The following is a 12,814-nucleotide window of genomic DNA, read 5'->3' as shown; positions in this document are numbered from 1 at the left end:
ATTACCATAATGACGGTTTCAACAATTTTGAAATATATTTTTTTTTTCAATTAAGTTAATGTCTGATTGTGTAAATATTATATATGTAATACTCCTATTTAGACAGTTGCAAATGCATTATTTTCACGAAAAATCAATAGATAACAGAACATTTAGTAATTTTTGTAAGGTTAGGTTAGGTTTTTTGATAAAAATTATACATTTGCATACTTTTTACACACAGATGAGATCTATGGAACAAAGTTATCCATGATTCGATATCTATTAGCCTTCCTGAGATAATGACCGTTTCCGCATAAAATAGATATGAAAAATCGTATCATCAATAGTCTATGTATAGAGGTTCCTGATGATAGACGTGGGGCGGGTTATCATACTCTTACCATATTATATATGTATAATACTCCTATTTAGACAGTTGGTATGAGAAAAAACGTCCCTACGTTACAGTACCGAAAATATTCATTTTCTCTCTCGTTCGAGATACTTTATTTATATTGCGCATGCTTGAGAATGCGTAGAGCCGAGCTGTAACCTCGGAGGATAGAGAAAGAGTTATTATTTTGTCTTCCTTAGTCGGAACAGCTTCCACTTCCACTTAAAATAAACTACAGATGTACCAGTTTTTGGATTAAGAAAACTAATTATTACGGTGGCTGAGTTATTATTATTTTTACATAGTTTTCTTCTTTCTTTCATTTGTTTCTGATTTATGTTACAGGAATTGTTTGAAAATTTTCTAATCCCAACTTAATACTCAAACATTATACAGTTTCACACCAAATAGATAATAGTAGTTGATTCCGGTTTATAACATTAGTTTTTTTTTTTAACATTTACCCATAAAATTAGGAAAGTTAAATGTAGAACGGCTTCGAAACTACCTTGTCAATACTTATGTACTCAATTCATTCTAATTAGTAAACAAATATTTGCTAAAAAAAATCCGGTCACTTTTTGATACTAGATCTTTTATCAATAAGGATTTATATTTAAATCAAACAAACATTTCAATAATAATCTTTTACGTAGTTGATGTGATTCGAGTTTTGTCGAATTTGTGAAAAAATATTACAACTGTACATAGAACAATTCCTTACCTGGAATATTACAATAATAGACAAATAAAAAGGAACAGTCGATATGACCTAAAGTGGGCTGAAATGACCTTGTCAGTGGTCAGTGGAATTTACTAGGTGATCGAAATAAAAAATAACTTGAGTTAGGCTGCAACTAAAATGAAAATTAACATTGAAACTAAACTTTCTTGATGTTTATTTGTTGGTTTAGCAGATAAATTATTGGTAAACCAATAGAAATTCCTATTGTACAAAACTTGTTTATTAAATCGACCAAATTTTCCAACAATTGTACAATGTAAGTACAATATCTCGTTTATATTTTAGAACAGCTTATTATATAAATTTGATCATGTTAACATTGAATTGTTGGTGTATTATCGCAAGTTCATTAACTATTCAGTGTTCTCTCATTTACTTCCCACTGCCGGAAATGGTTTTTTTTTATCTTTAGTGATATGAAATAAAAGACTATAACAAGGAACTTCAAATTATTACATTTTATCACATTGTGCAACTATGTAGAAGATACTAAGTAATAACATGATTTATTTGTCGCGTTAAGACGCTAAATTATAAACGTAATTTTAAAAAAAATTTGAAATATTATATTTGGCAAGCGCAGAAAAAAATGGACTTGAAAATTACACAATAGTTTACATACAAATTACAAAAAAAAATCTTTTAAAAATATCATTATGCAAATACTTCTCAAGAAAATCCGGTAAATAATTTCTTTAAATTATTATTTCATCAAATATATGAGTAGCATGTAGTTTTATTTAAATTTACTTCTGGAAATTCCCAAATCGTCTTATCTCTCTCTTTTATCAGTTTCAATATTGCAAAATATGTCTCCATAATCAAATTTCATTTAATCAAGCGAGATTGTTTCTTTTTCTCCCTTCCTTCCTTTTTTTTCTTCGATAAAAATTCATTATTAATTGATTTAATCGAGCTGATAAATTTCTTTTGTTACCAATTTACTTTAGTCGTGCTACAGTACTCATCAGAAATTTATTAATGTGAAAAGGTGCATATCGTTCCCTATTTTTTTCTCAAAAAAAATCTAATCAATAAATACAATTATTTAAATAAAAAATAATACATCATATTATCGACAAATAGACTCTATACTAATTAAACGTAGTGATAAATAAAAAATTGTTTTGTTCTGTTGAAGGTGAAGATGTTTGAATTATTAGTAGCTGGAGCCTTTCTAGGTTTTCTCTTCTATTATTTCGCGGTAAAGCCGATGACTTATTGGAAAGATCGTGGAGTTAACCAATTAAATCCGATACCGCTTTTCGGAGATATTTTCGGTACTTTAAATAACAAAGAAACTTATGCGGAGATAATAGAAAGGGCTTACAAAGCAGATCCAAAAGCTAGGTAACAAAATCGATCGGTAGTGTTCTTTTCAGGTACTTCTATTGAAGAATTAAATTTTCAGATACCATGGACTTTACCAGTTTACGAGACCTACAATAATAATAAAAGATGTAGATTTAATTAAACAGTTTTCGATTAAAGATTTCGAACATTTCATGGATCATACGAGCTTCATTTCAGAAAAAGCTGATCCTCTGTGGGGTACCAGCTTATTCGCACTTAAGGGTAACTTATGTACTAATTTGCCTATAATATTGATTTAATATCGTGTTTTTTAGGACAAAAATGGAGTGAGCTCAGACCAATAATCAGCGCTTGTTTTACAAGTAGCAAAATGAGAGCTCTTTTCGTATTAATGAAGGAATGCGCGGAAAATTTCGATAAATATTTTACGCAGAAAAAAGAGGACTCGATTGAAATCGAAATGAAGGAAATTATAACTCGTTTTACGAACGACGTTACAGCTACAACGGCTTTTGGTATAAAAACCGATTCCTTGGCCGATCCCGAAAACGAATTTTATCTAATGGGTAAAGAAGTATCGAATGTGAGTGGATTTTGGAAGAGGATGAAATTTTTGGGATACTTCCTTTTTCCGAAATTTCTAGAAGTAAATTTCAATTATCGAGTATCTCGTTAAACATTCTTTAATTATAATAATATTTCAGTTTTTCAAAATTAGATTTTTCGAAGAACACATAGCCAAATTTTTCACTGATCTTATCGACGAAACTATTAAAGTTAGAGAAGAGAAAGGAATTATTCGCCCCGATATGGTTCACATATTGATGGAAGCTAGGAGAGGCGTTGAAAATAAAGAAGAAAACGTGATAGATACAGGATTCGCTGCAAAATCTCACGAATACGACTTTGGTAAATTTCTAAAAATATTGAAATATAAATATTTAATAAATTTAAGGAAATTTTGAAACGAAATGCGATTTTTTTAGGTAAATTAGGCAAAAAAGTAACACAACAAATGACCAATCATGACATAGCGGCTCAAGCTTTATTTTTCTTTTTTTCCGGATACGATTCCGTTTCTGATTTAATGTGTTTCATGGCTTACGAATTAGCCATTAATCCAGATATTCAAAGTAAACTCAGAAACGAAATTCATTCGACACTAGAAGAATGTAAGGGAGATCTAACATATGAAGCTCTTTTGGGCATGAAATATATGGATATGGTTGTATCAGGTACGAAATTTTTTAGCGATTTCAAACAATAAAATTCGTTACATTTCATTATTTCACAGAAACACTCAGAAAATGGCCGGCCGTTATTGCTTTAGACAGAATTTGTACAAAAGATTTCACCATTCAACCGGTAAATCCCGGAGAAAAGCCAGTTACTATAGAAAAAGGCACAGTCGTTTGGTTTCCGAATTTGGCTATGCAACGCGACTCTAAATATTATCCCGATCCGGATAGATTCGATCCAGAAAGATTCAACGATCAAAATAAACATAACGTCAATCCGTACGTTTACAACGCTTTCGGTATCGGACGAAGACTTTGCATCGGTACAAGATACGCGCTAATGGAAACAAAAATAGTATATTTTTATCTTCTTAATCACTTCGAACTTGTTCCTAATGCCAAAACACCGATTCCACTCAAATTTTCCACAAAAGCTTTCAATTTGTTAGTAGAAGAAGGTTTCTGGTTCGATTTGAAACAGATAAAAAACTAAACCCATGTGAATTATAATGTTATTAAATAAATAAAGTTGTTTCTGCTATATATAAAATGAATTGAAGATATGTATAATAATAAATTACAATATTCTTGATTAAATATTTTCATCTGAAACACTTTGTAGTTTTACTCTCTCTTTTTACTTATCCCTTGTATCTAAGAATTACACTTTACACATTCTAATTCCATTAATATAATTTCTTACTCTTATTTATTTTAGCGTCCTTATACCTCTTTTAAAAATAATTATTATAGCTTAACATTCATTTGCACATCTACCAGTTTTGAAAATCAAAAAGACACCACCTAAATCAACTTTAGAAACTTATCTACACAGTTAAAAAAAATGTTTTTGTGTCGATACATATGGCAATAATTACATCAATTTTCAATCTTCGTTTTCTTCATAAATAGTTTGCTGAATTGATCCGTTATCATTTGTAGATTTTATAGTTTGTTCAAAATTAAAAGCTTTCGTATTTAATCTTGCAGCGAATTTGATAATATTTTTCTCAATTTTCTTATCAACAATCACCTGAAATTAAATAAAAAACGTCTTTTCCATAATCGATAGATTTAATTTTTGAAATAATACTTACATTGCGAACTCCATCGCAATAATTAAGTAGATCTTCTATAGATGTTACATTACAAGGAATATCGATGGCTATGAGTAATTTCGAGTATAATCCATTAATTTTATTTTTCGGATCGTCAATGATGTTTTTGAATATTGTTGAAGCTATCTTACTATTTATATAATCAGCCTAAAACATAATTATTCATAATAGGATCTAGACAATTTGTAAAGTTGAAACATATACTTTTAGTGCTAAAAGTTTTCCATTCTTTAATATTAGTAATATTCATTTATGACAGTACTTGATATCTATTAAAATAATTTAAATATTGTATCCGTTTTTTGGTTATTAGGTTGACCATTACAATATAATATCCGGAAAACCTGCTACATACTCACTTTTGGGGAAACTTTACATAATGCCAATAGAAATTTTCCAATATTTTCTACATTAACATCAGCCAATGGACTCGTATTAGGTGCCGAGTACAAAACTTTAATAGTTATAAAAACTGCTTCTATCAGCTGTTCAGTACATTCGTCGATCAATGGAATATTCTCTAGAGTAAATCCTATTATTTGTTTCAATCTATTGCATTCTCCGTCTGAAATCATTTATATTATGAATGAACAGAATTTTATAGACTGACCTATATAAATAATAAATCAAATAGTTTGTATACAACCATTTTTCAAAAACTCCTATATATGCTTATTTTATGTAAATATTTTCTAATTACCTATTGCAAAATCAAACAAAATATATTAGATAGAGTTCAAAATTAATAAATAAAAAATATAAAAATTCAACTAAATCTCCACATCTACTAAAAATTTGAAAAAAGTAGAGGGGATATAATTGTTCAATTTAGATCTTACCGGAAGCAGGATTGCACCATTTAAGAATTAATCTGGAAATAAGCGATGGCGATACAATTCTATTACTTAACACTAATTGACATAATCCTCGCCCTGCTTGTTCTTGAATATCATATTGCTAAAAGTTATAAAGGCTGCTGTTGAAAGATTCTAATAATGGATGTTATTTGAATACTTACATCGTCATCCATCATATCGACCAATCCTTGCAAAATGTTAGTTAGAGACGTACCTCCGGAGAAGATGGCCTGTTCTTGTTCATCCATACTTTCAGATAATACTTCACTATTTCGAGCGGCTATTAATTGAGCGCCATATATTCGTAACAAATCAACTACTGCAGCTATACAAACAAGCAGAGTTTGGGTATCACATTCTTCTCCGTTTTGATAAGCAAAAATCTATTTACCAATAAAAAATGAATTCTTTATAAAAGTGATTTTTCAATTATAAGAAGTTTATTAATAAAAAACCTTCAGTTAAAATTGAATCTACGACTAAGAAAAAAAATAGAAATTTTTGCAATAACAATTATTACTTACAGGTGTTGAAAATATATGGATACCAGTGGCGGCTGTTTCTTTATCTATAATACAACACAAAGCATAACAGTGTAGTGCTTTAACTCTGACATTATCATCATCATGTATCAATAATTCTTGTATGAAATCTTCTTTCAAATTTTTCAAAGAAGCTGTGAATTCTGTCACTTTTGGTAGAATGAGTACAGCTGCGGCAATATCCAAACATTTGATTGTTGTTAAAATGTCAGTTTTTTTTTTGATGTGTTGCATCTGTTCACTTTGTGATTTCTTCAAATCCTCTAATTCCACGATTAGATTGTTCAATTCATTTTTTAATCTCTCAGCTTCGATAAAATTTTGATGTGAAATGGCATTTTCTTGTTCAGTTTTGAGTATATCAATATCTACTTTTATTTTTGAAATCTGCGAAAAAATATGAATTTAATTGACAATATAATAGCTCAATATCAATTTGTACCTTAAAATCCTTTTCTTGTTGTAACTTTTGCGCTTCCTCATGATTCAAAGAAAATAAAATTTCAGATATTATTTCACTAATGTAAAGGGTCTGTTTTGCTTGATTCGGTATGGAATTTTCCAAAGTACTCACAACAGTTTGAGTAACATCTGATATTAAAACTGCATTTTCCAATATGTTAGATACTAAAGTGTTTAAGCATTTTCTGTTAGTCACATCTCCGTAATCGTAAGTTTTTGTTATTAAAAACAATTGTTTAATTATAAACTGTTGTTCTAAGAATTCTTCGCTCGTTACTTCTTTAGGCATATCCACATAATACCTGAAAATTAAATATATCGATTAAATATTTGACAAAATATTTATCTAAACTTACTCTTTAATATATTTACAAAAGTGTACCAGCTCTGGAATAACATTTTCCAATTCGTCTTCCAAAAGGTTTTCTTCTTTACTCAAGTGTTTCACATAAATTCTCCAATAACTAACAACTTCCCAATTTAATTTATCAAATGGAACTAAGTGATTTTCATCTAATGGTAGAGTTTCGGTTAGAGTTGCAATCGGGGTATCTCTGAAAACACTTTCTATTAAACTAATCCCACAAACAAATGTGATATAGATTATTAGTTTTAAACTTACTTGAATATAACTTTCAATACAGACTCAAACAATTCCACTGTATTTTTAATATCTTTTTCATCAGCATCTAGTCTTATAGAATTCATGAATTTCAATATATCGTTATCGTAATGTTCCAACCAACTTTTCACTAATTTTGTGCACATAAAGTCTGCAATTTCCTCAGATTTTTCTAGAAATCCCAAATGGAGAACTAATTGTTTCTCATGTATCTAGAATAAAATCATACAAAATTGGAAGCCTATTTAATATAAACAAAATATACTTACCTTGAGGAATCCCACAAAACCTGACAATCTTTTGAAAGCAGCTAATCTTACTTGTGGATCTATATCTCGAATTCTCATAAGTATGTGTGGAATAACATCTTTTCTAACTGCAATCTTTTCAACACAAACTTTTCGTACCTGTAAAAAAATATATATACATGTGAGTCTAAAGCTTAAATTATATTTTGTATGAGATTTTTCACCTTTGGAGAACTATCTGTCATCAAACGTACAAACTCTGAAATAATTACATCTTCAGGATTTGAAGGATCCTGTAATCGATATAAAGCTTTAACAGCTTGTTGCCTGACAATATTCTTGGAATCCTGAAATAATTCTATTTATACACCAAACACCAAATAAAGTATAAAATACTTTACAATGAAAATTAATTACCTTCAATCTTTCCAGTAAGGTTTTCTCCAGTTTATCACACAGTTCTATACTAATGTCTGCTTCAACAAGTTTATCCAAAACAATATTAATTATCTGACAGGATCTAATTCTAATAATGTCTTTACTTAGTTCTGAAGTCTAAAAATAAACACATTCAACATTTATTTTCGATATGCGATGTTATTCTAACTGTTTACAAAACATCTTATTAAATCAAAAATAACTGATGATTGTGTCTTACCTTTAATGCAAAAATCATAATTTCCATAAGAAGTGCATGTTCTACTACATCTTCTTGGTCATTGGGATTAACATTCGATTTAAGTAATGAGCAAAATGTTCCGATAAAACTTAAAAGTTTATCGATGTGAGGACCATTTTCACATAGCAATAAAGTGGAAATTACACCTCTTAAATGTGACCAGAATTCTTCGTGATCCGACTGAAATCAATAATCTATAAGACTAGCATTATAACTTAACTTAATCAAAACAATTAATTTTTTTTCTATAATCTTTCAGTAAAAAGTATTACAATAAAATAACATTGGGTTTACCTCCTCATATAATTGTTTTAACATAATAGAACTTCTTTGGTGTACAGCAGTAGTACGCTGACAGTTTGAAAATATTTCACGAATACTATTTTTGACATGGGAATTTGTTTTATCCATCATTTTTTGCTTCAAACACATCGTTGATTATTATAGCTTTATTTGAAATTTTTTACTGTTATGGAAATTTGAATTTGACAGCTCTTCTTCTACATTGTCAATTAACGTACTTGTAATAAAAAGCGTGCAGCCATAAAGTTGCTATTTAATAGATACACGGTGTTTGAAATAAATTATTTTTTAGAGAAATTTGGACAAGTGAGTTTATTCTTTATAAAAGCCGATGATTAATGCGAGATTTCTATGTTAATAAATGAAATATATACCAGAAGATGATAATATCTTATTTTAATAAAACTTGTAATTTTTTTTCATGCGAAAATTTGTTCGAGCCCTATTGTCAGTTGGGTAATAAATATTGTTATGGATGTTGTCAAAATTACTAATTACGAATTTATAGAAATATTCCCGAATCAAATTTTATTGAGTGGTAAAATTTGAAATTCAAATTGAATAATTTTAGAGCTGTAACAAAATAGGTGTAATAAAGTTTCCTTCGTTTTCCTGACCCTAAAGTTGGGGGAACATCAACTAATTCAACTCCATACAACTCTCTTCTTCTCTCCGTCTCTCAACCGGGTCTTACAAACCGTCGAGATTTAATCACACAGAGGCTTTGTCCGAAGGACCTAATTAGATATATTCAAGGATGGGACCATAGTTATTACCACAATTATTTTGATTGACTCGAATACACTCGAGTGTATTACAACAAATATGCGAGGGAAATTAGTATTGTTCAAACTTTTATTACGACGAAGATTGAATTAATTGAATTTAGGTTTTTACAAAAATGTCCATATTTGTGGGATATGATAAGATGCATTATGATATTTCGTTGGTAGCTTTTTAAAAACAGTCGATATAATGAAAAATTTTTATTAACGACATAAATCTACATATTTAAGTAAATTTAAAATATTTATTTACAAAGTATGTACACGTTCAAAATATATATTATTGATGGGTGTTCAAGAGGATTAAAAAAGGTTTTTATAGAGGTCTATACAAAGTGGCAGGTTTAAAATATTCTAGAACGATATACAGTAGAAGTCCATTAGTCCGGCATGCCCGATAGTCCGGCATCGCTCCGGAAAATTTTAAAAATTTTGGTTTTTCTCCAAAAGTGTGTCTTTAAAGCAAATAAAACCGCTCGAGAGCTATTCGGAAGTTTTCGGAGTAGTTCGAGATCATCCGGAAGCGCTCGGTATTGTTCGGAAACATTTAGCGGCCGGCTAGTCTCAGCTGTCACAACAAATTCAGTGCAGCTGCGTTAATCAATCACGAAGCGTCTTCGCCATTTTTTTGTGCGTTGTTGTTTTGTGTCCTTTTACATCGCAGTAAACGTAACTTTTGAAACTGTTTATGAAAAAAGTGATTTTCGTTCTAACTGTATAGTGACCATGTTTTCTAAACCTAAGCCTTCGAGTTCAAAAGGAGAGAAACGAAAACACTGACTCTCAATCAGAAACTAGAAATCATCAAACGGCTAGAAAAAGGCGAGAATAGAAATGTTTTAATGAATGAGTTCAATATTGGCTCATCAACTATTTATGTCATTAAAAAACTAATGAAGTTTGCTTCTCAATTGGCTTCTAGACAAACATTGAAAAAACCAAAACTGGAACAGCTAGATAGTGTATTGTTCAAATGGTTTAGTGCAGTACGTTCTGAAGGAAAGCCTGTAACAGGACCAATGATTGTTGAAAAGGCAAAAAAAGATTTAGGAGTTGCTGAAAGTGACTGTAATTATTCTGATGGTTGGCTCAGAAACTTTAAGTTTCGGCATGGAATTCGAAGACTTGATGTAACTGGAGAAACCCTTTCAGCAAACCAGAACTCTGCAGAAAAATACAAAGACGAGATTGAGAAAATCGTGGCTGATAATGATTTAACACCTGAACAGATTTACAATGCTGAATAAACAGGGCTATTGTGGCGATGTTTACCAACATCTACACTAGCTGGGGGAGGAGAAAAAGCAGCCAAGGGTTTAAAAAAAAAAATAAAGACAGATTAACCGTTTTGCTATGTGCTAATGCATCTGGAAACCACCGAGTGACCCCTTTTGTGATAAGTAAACCCAGGGCTTTTAAGAATGTTACACACTTGCCTGTCCAATACGATGCTCAATTAAATGCATGGATAGCTGCCGAACTCTTTAAAGACTGGTTTTTTCACCACTTTGTGCCTGAGGTCAAGGAATCCTTCAAAAGCCTTGGTCTACCAGAAGATACTAAAGCCATCCTTCTTTTGGACAATTGCAAATCCCATCCGCCAGTAGATGAGTTAGTTTGTGGAAATATTGTTGCCACTCTGCTCCCACCTAACGTAATATCTTTGATTCAACCCATGGACCAAGGGGTTATTCAAAATTTTAAATGCTTTTATAGAAGGTCTTTTATTCAAGGCCTGTTGAATGCCGAATGTGACGTGACTGATTTTCAAAAAAAGTAAAAGATGCCGTCTATGCTATTGTACAGTCTTGGAACCAGGTAAAAAACACTCCAAAAATGCTGGAGAAAACTTTGGCCAGCTGCAAACCCTGCATCTGACCTAACTCTACAGACTGATAAGGAAGAAAACCATCAAGACGATCTGACCAAAGTTTTTGATGTCGTTTAAAGTACTGACAATCCCTTGAAAAACCTGCCTGAAGATGAGGTAGAGGAGTGGCTTTTAATCGACGAGAATGAGCCTGTTGAACAAGAACTAACCGATGAGGACATTATCAACATTGTAGTAAACCCTCAGCCTACTCAAAATCTTGAAGAAAATGACTCAGATGCCGAAAAGGAAGAAAAGGAAAAAATTAGCTGGGCAGAAGCTGCAGAATAACTAAATAAGTTTATCTCTTTTGCTGAGGCTAGTACTAGCTACAGTGCTTCAGAAATTATTGATTTCCATATAATTAGAAACAAATTTTATACAAAACGCCAAAATTGAAGAAAACAAAAAGACACTCGTGATATTTTTAAATCTAAGTGAAATATGTTTTACAGTACGTGTAAATATATTATATGAAATGTAAAATAAACTTTGTTGTATGTATTTGCGTACTGTATTTTTAGTTTAATTATTAATCTAATTGAGCCGGTCCCGAACGTGCCAGATTATCGGACTTCTACTTTATTTTTTGAATGTCGTCAAACTCAGTTACATCAATAATTAGCCGCAAACAATTTAACAATTATAAATACTTAATAATAATTTATTGATATAATTAACTTGATATGTCTCAGTTTTCAATAATTTTGATTGCTTACAGGTTAAACTCAATTAAACGAAAAAAAGTTATAATAATATGTACAAGTTATGACAAATGTCCATTCAAGTTTGGCGGTATACCTAAAGGAATTGTACACATTTTTAATTTACAACTTCTTTACACCACCGGTTGAAATAGGAACAATTTCCTGTTTTTCAAAAAGATATGGACAACTTTTTATATATATATATATATATATTGAGGGGTAACTGGGTAGGAAAATAAATTCGAGCGCGGTTATAATATCGAATAGTCATTTTCTTTAACATTATCGAATTTTGTTTATATTAAAAATCAGCATCTCAATATGAGGCCGTTAGCGATTCATTGGCACACTTCTGAATATCAAAATTACAAAATGTTGACAATTTTTGGATCGTATTTTTTTAGAAATAAATAAGAAATTTATAATATATCGAATAGGTTTTTGCGCTTAATCAAAAAATTGATTACATTTAAATGATATTTGAGATAAAAAAAAATTGGATGTGAAATAAAAACATTTCATAATTTCGACGTGAATCACTATCATTAAATCGAAAATTCATTCTTTCAACCATTCAATTCGATATAAAAACATGTTTACCGTCAACATAGATACACTACCTGATCATATCAAAATGTAATATCAAAACGATAAACACCAAAAATGTTTTATTCACTTTCGTCGCTCTGCTTAGAGCACTAGCGTGACAACTCATATCTTCCGGTGGCAAATATATAATAGGAACGATTTTACTGGTTATCGAGTCTATGCAAGTTGCTTCCTTAACCATTTGGTGCATTTTAATGGCACTTTCTACGGGCGCGTTATGAGATTGGACACTTTCTCTTATCCAACGTCTGTACCAATGACCCAACCACGCTAAATGACAACCGCAACGGAATGGGTTGTCCGATAAAATGAGACCACCTGAAAATAATATTGTAATAA

The 12,814-nt window shown here is 30.6% G+C and overlaps 3 protein-coding genes across 4 annotated transcripts in view; 1 reads left to right on the top strand and 2 right to left on the bottom strand.

Annotated features, from left to right (window-relative positions):
* Positions 1–1,181: 1,181 nt before the first annotated feature.
* LOC130447297 (cytochrome P450 9e2-like) lies at positions 1,182–4,287 on the top strand. Of its 2 annotated transcripts, none has more exons than XM_056784032.1 (7): positions 1,182–1,377; positions 2,263–2,471; positions 2,533–2,696; positions 2,750–3,081; positions 3,140–3,344; positions 3,422–3,670; positions 3,730–4,166. In XM_056784032.1, exons 2-7 carry the CDS (start codon positions 2,269–2,271, stop codon positions 4,164–4,166), a joined length of 1,590 nt encoding a protein of 529 aa, XP_056640010.1. In that variant the 5' UTR covers positions 1,182–1,377; positions 2,263–2,268. The 2 variants fall into 2 exon arrangements, with proteins under 2 accessions (XP_056640010.1, XP_056640009.1); XM_056784031.1 differs by lacking the exon at positions 1,182–1,377 and adding an exon at positions 1,956–2,112 and having other exon boundaries at positions 3,730–4,287.
* On the bottom strand, positions 4,172–8,705 carry LOC130447296 (condensin complex subunit 3-like). The gene is made up of 14 exons (XM_056784030.1): positions 8,496–8,705; positions 8,181–8,381; positions 7,940–8,077; positions 7,747–7,869; positions 7,544–7,681; positions 7,275–7,486; positions 7,009–7,206; positions 6,633–6,954; positions 6,173–6,577; positions 5,810–6,031; positions 5,631–5,748; positions 5,151–5,356; positions 4,771–4,938; positions 4,172–4,706 (listed from the first exon to the last, which is right to left on the bottom strand). The coding sequence occupies exons 1-14, from the start codon at positions 8,631–8,633 to the stop codon at positions 4,560–4,562; spliced, it is 2,736 nt and encodes a 911-aa protein (XP_056640008.1). The 5' UTR covers positions 8,634–8,705; the 3' UTR covers positions 4,172–4,559.
* A 3,777-nt stretch (positions 8,706–12,482) lies between these two features.
* Positions 12,483–12,814, bottom strand: part of LOC130447445 (chaoptin-like) — a 41,757-nt gene continuing 41,425 nt past the window's right edge. Inside the window, exon 5 of the mRNA XM_056784258.1 lies at positions 12,483–12,793. Coding sequence (XP_056640236.1) covers positions 12,483–12,793 — 311 coding nt within the window. The remainder of the gene's footprint in view (positions 12,794–12,814) is intronic.

The sequence above is a fragment of the Diorhabda sublineata genome, chromosome 8, assembly GCF_026230105.1.
Source record: "Diorhabda sublineata isolate icDioSubl1.1 chromosome 8, icDioSubl1.1, whole genome shotgun sequence".
Classification (NCBI taxonomy): Eukaryota; Metazoa; Arthropoda; class Insecta; order Coleoptera; family Chrysomelidae; genus Diorhabda; species Diorhabda sublineata.
This window is presented reverse-complemented; position numbering and strand designations above follow the sequence as displayed.